At 30.9% G+C, this 13,315-nt stretch overlaps 1 protein-coding gene across 2 annotated transcripts in view; it reads left to right on the top strand.

Moving 5' to 3' along the window:
- Window positions 1-8,121, top strand: part of LOC124440317 (corticotropin-releasing factor receptor 1-like) — a 22,589-nt gene extending 14,468 nt beyond the window's left edge. For both annotated transcript variants that reach the window (XM_046990690.1, XM_046990691.1), the window contains 12 exons: window positions 202-277; window positions 2,192-2,291; window positions 2,596-2,712; window positions 3,179-3,312; window positions 3,418-3,515; window positions 3,820-3,922; window positions 4,169-4,319; window positions 4,440-4,512; window positions 5,252-5,321; window positions 6,178-6,266; window positions 7,228-7,354; window positions 7,548-8,121. In XM_046990690.1, the coding sequence (XP_046846646.1) occupies window positions 236-277; window positions 2,192-2,291; window positions 2,596-2,712; window positions 3,179-3,312; window positions 3,418-3,515; window positions 3,820-3,922; window positions 4,169-4,319; window positions 4,440-4,512; window positions 5,252-5,321; window positions 6,178-6,266; window positions 7,228-7,354; window positions 7,548-7,751 (1,308 nt within the window). In that variant the 5' untranslated portion in view covers window positions 202-235 and the 3' untranslated portion in view covers window positions 7,752-8,121. The remainder of the gene's footprint in view (window positions 1-201; window positions 278-2,191; window positions 2,292-2,595; window positions 2,713-3,178; window positions 3,313-3,417; window positions 3,516-3,819; window positions 3,923-4,168; window positions 4,320-4,439; window positions 4,513-5,251; window positions 5,322-6,177; window positions 6,267-7,227; window positions 7,355-7,547) is intronic.
- The last annotated feature ends 5,194 nt before the right edge of the window (window positions 8,122-13,315 follow it).

Raw genomic sequence — 13,315 nt, forward strand, 5'->3', positions numbered from 1 at the left:
ACGTGGATTTAAATATACTTGGCCATAGGATGTTGTTTTTCAAGAAATGTTAGACGTCCTAGATTTCACGACTTGTTTTCTAATTTTGGCTATCAATCATTATACATGCCCGATCAACATACAATAAAACATCTGCCTTGAATTTGTCATGTGTGTGCATCTATATACTATTATAATAAATACATTCGCTTCTCTATTTAGTTGATTGTGGATATGTGAGAAAGATTGCAAGACAATGAACAAATTTTGCATTTTCTTTGGAATTTATCTGCTTCTTGTAAGTAAGACATTTAAGAAATATATATTTAAAAGTATATGTCTTAAATATTTCCTATTGGCTACAACTCCCATGAATGAAATCAAATCATTTTGTTGAATAATATTAGCCCTTTCCCAAAAGACAATTTCAGAAAGGATGAAACATAATAACTCATAAAAACATATAACATATAATTCATATAAACTGTATTTGATCTATTCAGCCCCTGATGCAGGTAGTTATAGGAAAAAGAAAAACCTCCATTTCTCTATTCACCCACCACTCTTAGTAAATTAAAAAATAACAAAGAAGTCAATTTCTTGATGAAGTAATAAATAAAATGCAAATTAAGCATTATATTTCTTGATATGAAAGTTTATTCGTTTGAAATTTACAAATATAAAAGTCGAAAAATCGTCATTTCTTTATTTGGATAAATAGAAATTGATATAAAGCATGCATGTGTAGTTTGATTACATGCTACCAATTTATTATTTCGCATTTTTAGCCCTCTCGTTTAATAATCCCTCACTTGAAACGTATCAATATAAACTAAAGCTCTTGTAGACTAAGTAGAGGAAATGACGGTAGCATATAAATCTAAAGTTTACAAGATGTCTTTGTCGGAGTATGTTTTATCTTATAATGATTTTGAATAATAAATAAGCTGTGTCTTAAATTGATTCAACTTCTATCAAATCATTAAACTTTGGAATCTGCCAGTAATTTGACACTTTTTTGACAAAGAAACCTCAGTCTTTCACATGCAATAATCATTCTCTTATCAAACGATAAACGTGCCGATCGGCCATGTGTTCTTGGAAATTTTTATTGTAAAGCTAAATCATCTATGTTCCCTTGCTTTTCCTGACTTTCATAGAGTTGCATTCAGTCCTGCTTCGTCAATCGGTGTCGTGTTCGCTTTTATGAGGGAAACTTTCCTGAACACGAACCATCGATCTTGGGTGACAATATTCAAATCATGAAGCCCAGTCTAAAAAAGAAGTGCGTCCAAAACAGCACACAACATGTTTCATTTGGCCTAGTGCAGTTAAAGCCTGACAGTTCATAACGTGCGAAATATGACAAATTTCAATCCTAAAAACTGTTCCTCAACAAACAATGTCAAACGTAGGACTTTACAATATGGCTGCCTATATTGTGTTTTCTACCTTCAAATTTAATTTTGATGCCACCTGTGCAATGCTTGTTGCAGTATTTGCACAATAGATTTCAATAACAAAGTTGACTTTACAATATGGCTGCCTATATTGTGTTTTCTACCTTCAAATTAAATTTTGATGTCCACCTGTGCAATGCTTTTTGCAGTATTTTCACAATAGATTTCAATAACAAATTTGACTTTACAATATGGCTGCCTATATTGTGTTTTCTACCTTCAAATTTAATTTTGATGTCCACCTGTGCAATGCTTTTTGCAGTATTTTCACAATAGATTTCAATAACAAAGCTGACTTTGCAATATGGCTGCCTATGTTGTGTTTTCTACCTTCAAATTTAATTTTGTTGTCCACCTGTGCAATGCTTATTGCAATATTTTCACAATAGATTTCAATAACAAAGTTGACTTCCAAAGATCCTCATATTTTATATAACCTGTATGTAGTTAACCCTAAAACCTTTAAATGACCATTTGCACGTTTAAATCAGTTAAATGAAACAAATTCAAAGATCTACAATTGAACATGGGAGCAGAAACTATAATGCTGCTATTAAAAATTTTCAATGCCTTTTACGCATTTCGGCATTTGTAAGATTTTCGAAGATTACCGTAAGAGATCTTGTGAGCGAAGTAAAAGTTTTTTTTCTCAACATGAAAGTTTTGCTTTCGAAAAACTGTATTATATTAAGTAGATTCTATTAAACTCGCCATGTTTATTTTGTTTTTTTAAAAAAATGGTTCTGTTTTAGTTCTCCACTCGTAGCCACGGCATTCCTTGGGACTCCGTTAAGAGATTGCTCAACGAAACATGTTTCAGCAAATATAATCTAAAGACAGATGAAGAACAATGTGAGTGTTAATGCATAAAGCAATAGGTTGCTTTACATGTATTGTACAATTAACAAAGAACTTATGACATTAGGCAATCAGTTCATTTTAGCGACAACTACTGGATTGAAGAGTGAGGATAATAATGACCATCCTCACGTCCTGTTTATAAGACTGCAGGCTAAACTAACAGCATTCACTCATCCTATTTAAAGCATGCAATGAGCTGTGTACACACATATGCCTAGACATTATAGGTTAATTTCATTTCTTGCTGAAAACTTTATGTTTCACTTCATCAAAAAATCTGAAATTTTCATTTAAGGCGTTGGAAAGTTGTATTGTCGTCGCTTATTTAGAGAAACAACTGATTGTTGGAAGAAGACATGTGCCGGTGAATTTGCTACGTCTACATGTCCAATGATATTCTTCTATACAAATGGTAAGATAATGAAAATATTTTTATCTTCTTAAGATTTGAGGAAAATTTACATCATTATTTGACATTTTCATATGCAAGTAAGTTTTTTGTGGAAAGAAAGTATATTTGAAATAAACCATCTTCATATACGATAGGTTCTTACATTGATACACAAAACGACGCTTTTTATCTGGTAAAATAGTTTGCAGAAATTAGCAACATGCGCTAATAAAATATTGTGATCTGGGTGAAATGGAGGAAATGCTTTATATATAGATTGGTCGGAGGGGCGCTCATCATATATTTTGCTGAAAACAATAATTTTAAAGAACTTATTACTGCATATATCATGCATATACGAACATGAGCCCTCCGCAATTTATTGATCTTCTAACGCCCATGCGCTGTGGCAGTATTTTACAAAAGAGAATGTTAAACCTACAATGTGTGTGCAATTTTTTTGAATTAATCACTTTTTCAATTTCAGTCTCTTTGAAGGCATTTTGTGATGAAAATGGAAAGTGGAACTTCTCGCGATTGCAATGGAAGAAAAAGTGTACAAAACGATCTTCTACAGAGCGGAGTGCTGTTATAAATAGTTTGTTTAATATTGATAATGAGGTATATACTGTACATATGTACAGACTTTTGATTTTCACAGTATATTGTATTGAAGAAAATGCAGCAGCAAAAATGATAATTTTTTATCAAATTTTATTGTTCTAGGATTTGATAAAGAAACGATATTTGAAGATTTATGTCATATTTAGCTGGCTTTCTTTCTCATTTATAATTCCTTCACTCTTCATGTTGTGTTACTTCATGTAAGAATTATAAAATTTTTGTACCTGTGTTTTAGTGAGGTAGCAGATCCATTGTTGGGCAAAAAAAAAATCACAACAACCCATTGAGTGGTTGTATTTTATTCTATAGAAATTGATAATTAACATTCAAGTAAAAGTTTTTACATTTGATATTAGTGACTACATTGTATTTTTTGCCTAACCCGGATCTGTTACTCTTGTAGTAAAACAAGTTTGTTTTTTGTAAGAATCATTATCAAAATTTCAAGCCAATATTTTAGAGTAAGAAATCAAAAATCTTTTTATTCTGTTCCTTGCCTTGTAGGGACAAGAAAAACATCCGCTTTAATTTGCACAAGAATCTCATTGTGGCATTCTTGTGTCGACTCATTACATTTTTTATAGCCCATTATGGTGATCTTAATACAGTAAGTTTCATTAATGATATCATAAATCATTTTACGTTGTGACGCATGCGTTGTAACTTGCTGCGTGTGACGTATTACATCCATTCTTTATTAAAATATGAATAGCACTTTATTGACGTTTGAGCAGTTGCATATATAACGACAGAGATCATCTTTTAAAATGAAACTAAGCTTTACATATACGAAACATCTATCTGGTGTCCATTGTGAAAATGCTTTAATTGCAAACTTTGTTGTTTTCTTCAGACCCAGTGCAACGTGTTTTGGGTATTAAATCGCTTTTTTGCCCTGTCAGAGATAACATGGATGCTGAATGAAGCTGCATTTTTAATGAAACTCCTTTTTCGTACATTTGATGCTAAGACTTATTTTTGGGGGTTATTTGCTTTTGGATGGGGTAAGACTATTTTTACTTTTCATTTATAAAGCATTCATACAATTATTAATATAATTTTAAAATTGGTGTTGTGTTGAAAAAACGAAATGCTGCAGTTTTTCATTTCATTTCGTTTTCTAGGATTTCCTGCTGTTTTGGTCTTTGGTGTTTATATCCCCGTGATGGTGTATTTCTACGACAGTGGAATAGACAAGTAAGGAATGCATAAGAGGAAAAACAAGGAATTTACAAAATTCTCGTCACTTACTGTTATTTTGTTATTTCTTTAACATTACTGCATAAAAGAACAATAAAGTTAATGTGCATAGACATCCTCCTGCCATGTTTCTCAAAAATCTTTAGTATTAAATATAATACAAGTTTTGTAATGGTAATGTGGTTCAATGATAGTACTAAAAATAGAGAAAAAAGATGTGAATTTACGAGTGTATTTCCAAACTGAACATCAAAATATCTGAGCATTGAGAAGGCTGTACAATGCTTTAATTTTAAAGGATGTGATGTTTACTATGTTGTATGTATTTACAAATATACTGTCTGCGGTGCAAACAAACTGTGAGTAAATAAAGCGGCTTTACATGAATGAGATTTTAGAAGGTTACCGTAAAAATGGTCTATGAGACTAGTAGACAAATAACTGGAGGCTTTGCCGATATATTAGGAAATGGGAATTACGTCAAATACAGTTAATCTCTAATCAAATAGAAAAATTTCTTCGTTATGAGTATTGAAATAAATATCCGTCTATGGCAAGCTTTTATTTAAATTTGCGTCCGGCTTTGCAAATTTAGATTTTGTAATCTTGTATTTCTTTAGAAAATTATTGTCTATTACTGGAAGTGAACACTTAAATATTTACATTACCATCATCATAAAACAGGCTTTTATTTTACTTTAATTTGATAGAGCATTTTATCTGTTCTCTTTTTTAGATGTTGGACTAAAGGAAAAGAATCTTACTATATGTTTATCTTATATGGCCCAATGACTCTGATGCTCCTGGTATAGTATCTTAATAAATTATAATTCCATTGCAATAATTGTTTTATTTTTTTTATTTATAATACATTTGCAAAAAGCTTCGTAACAAAAAATTTTTTAACACACTCCACCTATCGAACACTATTTGTCAATTGTGTTGATATCTACCATTTTATCAGATATGGGTCGATATCTACCAATATTATCACGTTTGTATCGATATCTACCAATATCAAATTTGGATCGATATCTACCAATATTATCAGATTTGGGTCAATATCTACCAATATTATTATGTTTGTGTCGATATCTACCAATATTATCAGATTTGGGTCGATATCTACCAATATATCATCAGTGTTTCCGATTGGTTCAAAACACAATGAAGTACGACACACTTTAAAATTTAATAATTTAAGAGAAAGTAATCAATTGTTGTCGTTTTATTTTTGAACCACCTAATTAAAAAACCATGCATTCATATTTTGTAGTTGATGCTTTCATTGTTGAGAAAAAATTGACTACCCGGGGGGAACTGCATATGGGGGGAGGTGAAGACGTGTCTCAACTCGCACTCTCCCAAATCTTTCACGAAACCTTTCGCACAGCCGTGTAAATCAGTTAATGTGACATGTCAATCGATATAAAATTATTAGTTTTGTGCGTTTTTTTAGTGATAATGCACTTTAAATAGCTGATTGTTTTTACGTTCTTAATACTTCATGTAAAAATTACTGATTTAGTTCTTTTGAGCACGCAAACAATAAAAATGTGTGAAAATGGAATTTCTTGCCTTAGGTTATGTGACAAAAATAAATATAGATTTTTATAAACTATGTTTTTACTTTAATTTATTTTCTGAAATTTTAACTTTTAGATGAACTTTATAACACTTATTTATGTCATCTGTGTGATTTTTGATAAATTACGTCATCAAAGATCAAGCTCAGAACTCCTTAGACTAAGGTATGTTAATTTTCTACAGTCTTAAACGTATTTTATTTGTATGTTTCTTAAAGTAGTACATATTGAAGCAATGTGCAAGCGTGTCTGTTTCAGAAACGAATTGCATTAAGCGTATTAAATGGATATTCAGTTGATCTGCTAGGAAACATTGTTGATAGACTAATCTTTGATTTTCACAAAAAAGTATCTATATCAGGCAAGTGCCAAAGTTAGAAAAAATCAGACAAAATACTGCGAGACAAAAAAATGAAATATTTGCGCGTTGTAAAATGAAGGTCATGTACTTTATATGTTGTAAACCAGTCTAAAGAACTTTTATAAAAGTCTTGCTTAGCTCCGCCATTACGATTTCCTTATTGGTGAATTAGAATTTTGGTGCATGAGAAAAGTTGTGTATTCTTGTTCTGTTGGCACTCAGTACATTGGTTATATATTGTATACTGTTGCAATTCATATGTCACGAAATTGTAATTAATTGTACACGTTATGAAGCACGGTACTTTTTGAAATCAAGGACGTCGAAACGCTTTCAATTTAACGGGGAAGGATGGTGGTGATTAGATTTAAGGTTAGGACTAAATCAAGAGAGAATTTTGTAAATTCAAACTCTCTATACACTGCTAGAAACGGCCATTTTATAAATAATCAACATTACCTTTTCGACAGCCTTTTTCTATGCGGATTATAAATTTTGTGCAGGTGCATGATTTTTACAGTGCAAAGAATTATTTAGTCCCGTTTATAACTAAATTAAAATTTCAGATATTTTTAAAAAAGATAACAAATTATCAGTAAATTTTCGAAAGGGCCAGTTGCCCCTTATTTTGTCAATTTCAATATTAGGGAAATTACGTGGCCCTGTGACCCCCCCCCTTCCCCCCCCCCGCCCCCGTTAAGCTACTACGTCCTCTTTGAAACAAATAATTTGAAAAAATTGGTTTGTAAAATTTTTTGTCTTTAGGAAAGGAATAAAAGCTGCTCTGATTTTGATGCCTCTTTTTGGTGTTATATATCTAATGATACTTTATGTTCCTTCAACTGCACCCACGTGGTATAATTATCTTATTAGAATACTATATCCCATGCAGGTTAGTTCAATTTAACTATTTTGATTTTTCGATATCTTAATTGGATTTGCTTTTTGCCAACTCTTTGTGAAAACTTGCAAAGATATTTGTTTTAAATGTGCATGATAAACAAAGTTTGTCAAACAGATCATTTTAAGGTTTTTTCAGCACATTTGCGTTGTAAAATAAGTAAAGTGTTTATGTGTACCGTTAGGGAACCCTTGCTTGCCTTGTGTATGTTGTCTTCAATGCTGAAGTGAGACAAGTTGTCAGGGCAAGATGGAAACGATGGATACATACAAAAGCAGAATACCTTGAAAGAGTAAGACCATATCGCCGCATTGCTAGTTTATTTTTCTCTAACTCTGAAACAAGCAATAGTACTCAATGTGATCAAATGGTGGTTACAAACGCCTAGCATAATCAGAAACACTCATCATATGCCAAGTAAAAATATTTGCAACATCGAGACTTTGAAGCATAGGTATTATACAGGTATACATATAAATAAGTTTTATTTAGCACGTCATATGCACGAATCAACATCTACAATAAATGTAACGTACGGGAAAGTTCATATTCGATTGAAGTGTTTGGCTGGATCAAAAACATTTCTTTGAAAGCATTAAGGTAGTGAAATAGTTTCCAGTTTGAGGGTACTTAATTATAAATTTAATGTTCTAATCCTTGTTCTATTTACCAGAAAGGCAGGTTTAGTTAGTGTAACCAATTGAGTGTAACCTCTTTTCATTTAATATGTTAATAAATAACAATTGTAATAAACCAAACGCACGGATTTTTGAGAAATTCTTGGCTATATAGTTCATGCGTTCAAGGGTGTCATAAGAATACTACACAACACAGAATTCTATGTATTTTTACAAACATTGAAACCGATATTTCGTGCTTTCTAAAATTCTTTGCTGCTCTTACAAATGTCTTAAACTTCGTCAGTCAGAAAGTGCCGACGTCTGTAGCTATTGCAATTTACGCACACAGCTAACTTCTAGCACAACTCCTTATTTTGAGTACAAAAAAATCTCGTCATCTGAAAGAACAACTGAGAATCACCGTGGAGAAATTACTTCATGACGTAATGTTCTGGCAATCACCTTGGGTCGAATATTTCATGATACATTGATCGAAGCATTTCAAGTCCTAATTTTAGGTAAAACATTGACATGAAGCAAAATACAGCTATTTATATTCAATATTCATTTTCGTCCAGTTATGCATTGTTTCTCAGAATGGAAAGAAAGTTTATTTCACGATAGTTCTGTGTGCACCAAAACGATCTTCTCGCCAGTGTGTTAAATTAAATTAAAAAAGGAAAAAAAAGTTCTAAAACTACAAAATAAAAAAGATTGAACTCAAATTATTTACTTTATAGTTCTTGTGTCCCTTAGAACTATTTGAGTGAGACTTTAAGATCTCTAATGATATTTAATAACATATATACAAAAACACTAATTATGTTAATCATCCTTCTTTAACAAAATATCCCGAACACTAATAACTATAAAGTCCTTAAAAAATCTAACGGTTTAGATAAACAGTTCACAAGTACTTGTGGTAAATAGATGCACTGTAATTTACTATAGATAATATCACATCACACCAGGAAATTTTTATGTATATTTTAAACTTTAATTTTAAGATGAACGTTGAAAAATCATAAGACTTTAAACACCGATCATTCGACTAAAATAACAAAAACATTAATTCATTTGCAAATTATTTAGAATCCAAAAAACTATATAAACTTAATCCAAAGCAGGACAGTTTACGTAGTAGACTTGTTAATTGAAAAATAAAAAACTTGCACGTGCTTCCCTAGCACCTTAAATTTTTTACCTGGACTTTGAGTATTGTTCTGAAAATAACTCTACTATACAGCTGAGTTCCAATTTCTTCATCAATTTAATACCGGGAAAATGAATGAATAAGTACAATAAATTATGAAAATATAAAGCTTTCAGCGAAAAACAAACTTTTCACTGGCTTGATACTAGCAATGCAAAATCTAAATGTAATGACTATTCATGCAATTTTTAATTCATTTATCGAAGTAGATAAATAAAACTTATTTCACCTTTCTTTTATTCCCTAGGACAATTAATAAAAGGGTTTAAATTTCCCGTTACTTGTTCTCAGCTCCTTCTTTTAATTGCACAACATAGTACGTAAGAGGTTTTGTTTTATGTGATTTATTTTTTAGGAATTTCATCACTGATAGCACTGTTGTGAAACTGTGAAAGTATTATGAATTGAAAATTAATTGACTTAATTTTACTTTGACTGTGTCCTGGCTATGTGATCATCAAGTTCTACTTCTCACGTAACAGTACCAACGAATATGGACAAAAAACTTTTTAATGACAAATCATATGATTCAAAGGCATGAAAGTTCATTTTTTACTCTGCCAGATTCTTTCCCCCTTTCGTTAATTTCAACGATCATCCATACCTGATGAGCTTTCTGGAAGTTAGTCAAATATGAAAAGAATAAATATCTCTATATGAATTTTGCTGAAGTTTTCCATAACAATAGTTGTCTAACTTGTCTACTTATGTTTCATTGACTTCATTAATCTGAAATAAACTTTTATTAAATAAAGGGAGGAAAGAGGAAGAAATTCTATACTTGAAGTTTTTTGAATATATCTCATCTGAAAAATTGCCAGACCCCATTTTGTTTGATTTAATTTCACTTAAAACTGTTCGCGCAAATAAAACAAATGAAATCATTATTGCATTCCATTGTCATGAGATTAATACTCTACAAATACAAAATCAAAGTTTTCAATGATTAACAGTTTTGAACACTCGTCTTACATATTTATCATCCTAAAGTCATAATAGAAGTTGAATGTCATTGCAGTGATTGACTTTGTTTGTATGCAAACAATTCATTAATTGAATGACGCGATTGACGCAACGGAAAATGTGCGATTTGGTATTTATTTGTACAATTTCTTTACGATAAATTAGTCTTTGTCCAACCCAACCATAACTATAATGACGCTAAAATGCTCATTAAGTTTAACATGTAGCTTACAACCTTTAATACAAACAACTGAACACGAATTCATCGTTTAGTTATCAATTGAGGCTCCCTACTACTGTTGACTGCCTGTCTGGGAACAGTAATTAATATGCAGTTAATTCAACTTTAATTTATTTTGTATAGAGATAAGAGATCAGCAATTTTTGTGCGTTATCAAATATCAATGTATTTTTATTCGATCAAAACACATAAACGTACTAATCTGTTGGCCTTTGCATGCGTGTTTATTTGAAATTTAAAGCAAGGGATTTTAAAAGCCAGATTACGCCTAAGATTTACACTAGCAAAAATGCTCGCACAAATTCAAACTTTACGTCAAATTCTGCTGAAGAATTCTGAATATACAATCAAAAAACATTAAAATGTGAATTTCCAAAACTAAATGTTGGCACACACACATATTCTTGCTTATGGGAAACCAGCTTTTGGTTGCTTAGTGGAAAAGGAAAGAGTGTTGTTTGAGAAAGATGTTCGATGAGGATTTTTGTGGTGCCGTGGTTTTCTGTCAGACCACGTTTAACTTATGACTTAATTACAAAAGGATTGGATATTGATTGAAGTTGTATTCAAGAAAACAAAAATTTCCTTGCTTGAACTACCCATGAATTCAAAGAACGAAGTTATTATTTGAAGTCTTTCGTTCTTATTTTGATGTCATTACTGTATGTCGGTGTTAATTATGAAAGGAAGAGATAATTTTAATGCGCTAATTAAATGCAAGAAAGTCAAGATGAGAAAAATATTAACTATAAATAATCGAATTAAAGTGCTTGGAAAGATCTCACGAAAATCACGAATGAGCTCACAAATACATTAATTGATGGATGTTACTTGTAAAAACCCCAGACCAATGGCTATAAATCTGCAAGACTTCAAGTTTGACTAGAATTATTATGAAGTGTCTACAAAATATAAACTATCGATCATTTAAAGCTGATATCATCGAAAGTCGTAACTATAAAAGCTCTGAATATCTATGTTTTTAAATAAATATGTCATGTTTTAAAAAGAAAATACATGATATGTATTTTCCATGGTTACGAAATGACCTTGGTAGAGAAATGGTTTTGTTAGGCAGTTATAAAAAAGCCTAAATCTCTCCTTTTAAGGATTTTATCTGGAGACAACACAAAACAGAGTGGTAATCGATTCAAGCCAGTTGATAAACAATAAATGGAATAAAGCTGACTCAACCAAACATTAAAAGTATTCAGATGACGTGTTATTATTTCATACAGGATGCACCATCTAGGAAGTTAAAAACCAGCTTAATTATAAAAAGTATATGCTATCATAATGCAAATTATTGGATCATAAACTAATACCAAATCTTTTAAAGACAAGAATGAATTCATGGTACTTGGGCTTAGGCTATAAGTTAAAAATAATTCCTGGGCTGTCGTATTAATTAATATTGATTCATTTCATAACTTAGATTCTAATGTTCCTATCAAAAATTAAATTTAGAGAATATTTTTTGCAGTTTTCAAAATCAAGTATAGTCTGAGATTAAATGAGCTTCTTCAAAGGTACAGATACAGTACAACTGATTTAAAAAGATACGATTAAGCCACAGCATATTTCTTTACAAGAGTAATCCAGAAATGTAAGAATAATTTAATGTGATTAATCTGTACATTGTGTTTCGTCTAATGCATTGAGCTTTTATATAAATTTGTGTAGTAGTTGCTTTAAACGTATGCATTTTTATGAAGTTCTAAAACAATTTTCCAAGAATACTTTTAAGAAAATAAATAGTGATACTGTTCTTAGTTTCAATCGTAAATTTCTTACAATATTATATGACCTGCAACTGTTAGTTTTTATATCTTTCATTTCTCAAAACAACTATAACCATAGACAATATTAAAAATTACATACTTCATATCAGCAGCAAGTTTTGCCATCTTTCCAATCACCTGCAAACTTATTATCTTTATGTCAAATTCAAACCATTTATATATTTTTGTTAAAAATAAACTCTGTAATATTTCATAGGCATTTTTAAATGAATAACAGTTAGAAAAGACAATTAGTACTTCATTGCATTACAGTGCAAGTGTGCAACTGATGAACTTTACGCTTGGCAAGCAATTCTCATAGTGTGATTGATTGGAAAATTTACTAAATGATTCTTCTGATACGTTTATTTTAGGGACAGGATGTATTTTGTCACCAAAACAGCTCTAATGAGTTGGATTTCAATCGTATAAAACAAACAAAATTGGAAAAAACAAAATCCTTGCTGCAGTTGGACTGACTTTAATTACACTCAGGTCAAATAATCAAGAACTTTCTAGATGGAGAGGTTTGCCATTGACTGCTGAAAGATTGATTCCTTACTATATAGTTGTTGTAATTCTCCTTTTTTAATCAGAAAATTCACTAGATTACGCAACTTTCTCAGCAAAAACTCTTCAGAGACACTGAAATTAAAACTCGTCATTTTTCAAATTTTATTTCCTGTAAAATGTTGAAAAAGTTTGTAGTTTGATCAAAACCCACGTAAAATATGCAAATCATGTTTCGTGTTAATTATAACGAAATGATAAAAAATCAAATGCATGGTTGCTTTCGCTTGTAAAGGTAAGAAAATTCTGATTTTTTCATCTAACAATTGTGCCTGCAAATAATCAAATTAGACTGGATTTGAAATCAAATACGACCGAAATTATGAGTAATATACGTTTACTTCAATGACATCACATGGTCACACCCATTTTCTGTCGTTCTTACAAAGAACGAGTAATGATTCTTTTCTTTCCAAGACATAGAATGAATCGACCAAGAGAAACAAATTCTAAAAATTTTGACTAAAGCGAACATAAGTCTTAGGTTTCTGTACTTTGATATTCAGTTCATTTGCAGATATTTGCAGGTATTTATTGGTTGCAGACAGGAAATCATGTTTTGTT

This window comes from Xenia sp. Carnegie-2017, unplaced genomic scaffold (assembly GCF_021976095.1).
Source record: "Xenia sp. Carnegie-2017 unplaced genomic scaffold, XeniaSp_v1 HiC_scaffold_2, whole genome shotgun sequence".
NCBI classification, from domain to species: domain Eukaryota; kingdom Metazoa; phylum Cnidaria; class Anthozoa; order Malacalcyonacea; family Xeniidae; genus Xenia; species Xenia sp. Carnegie-2017.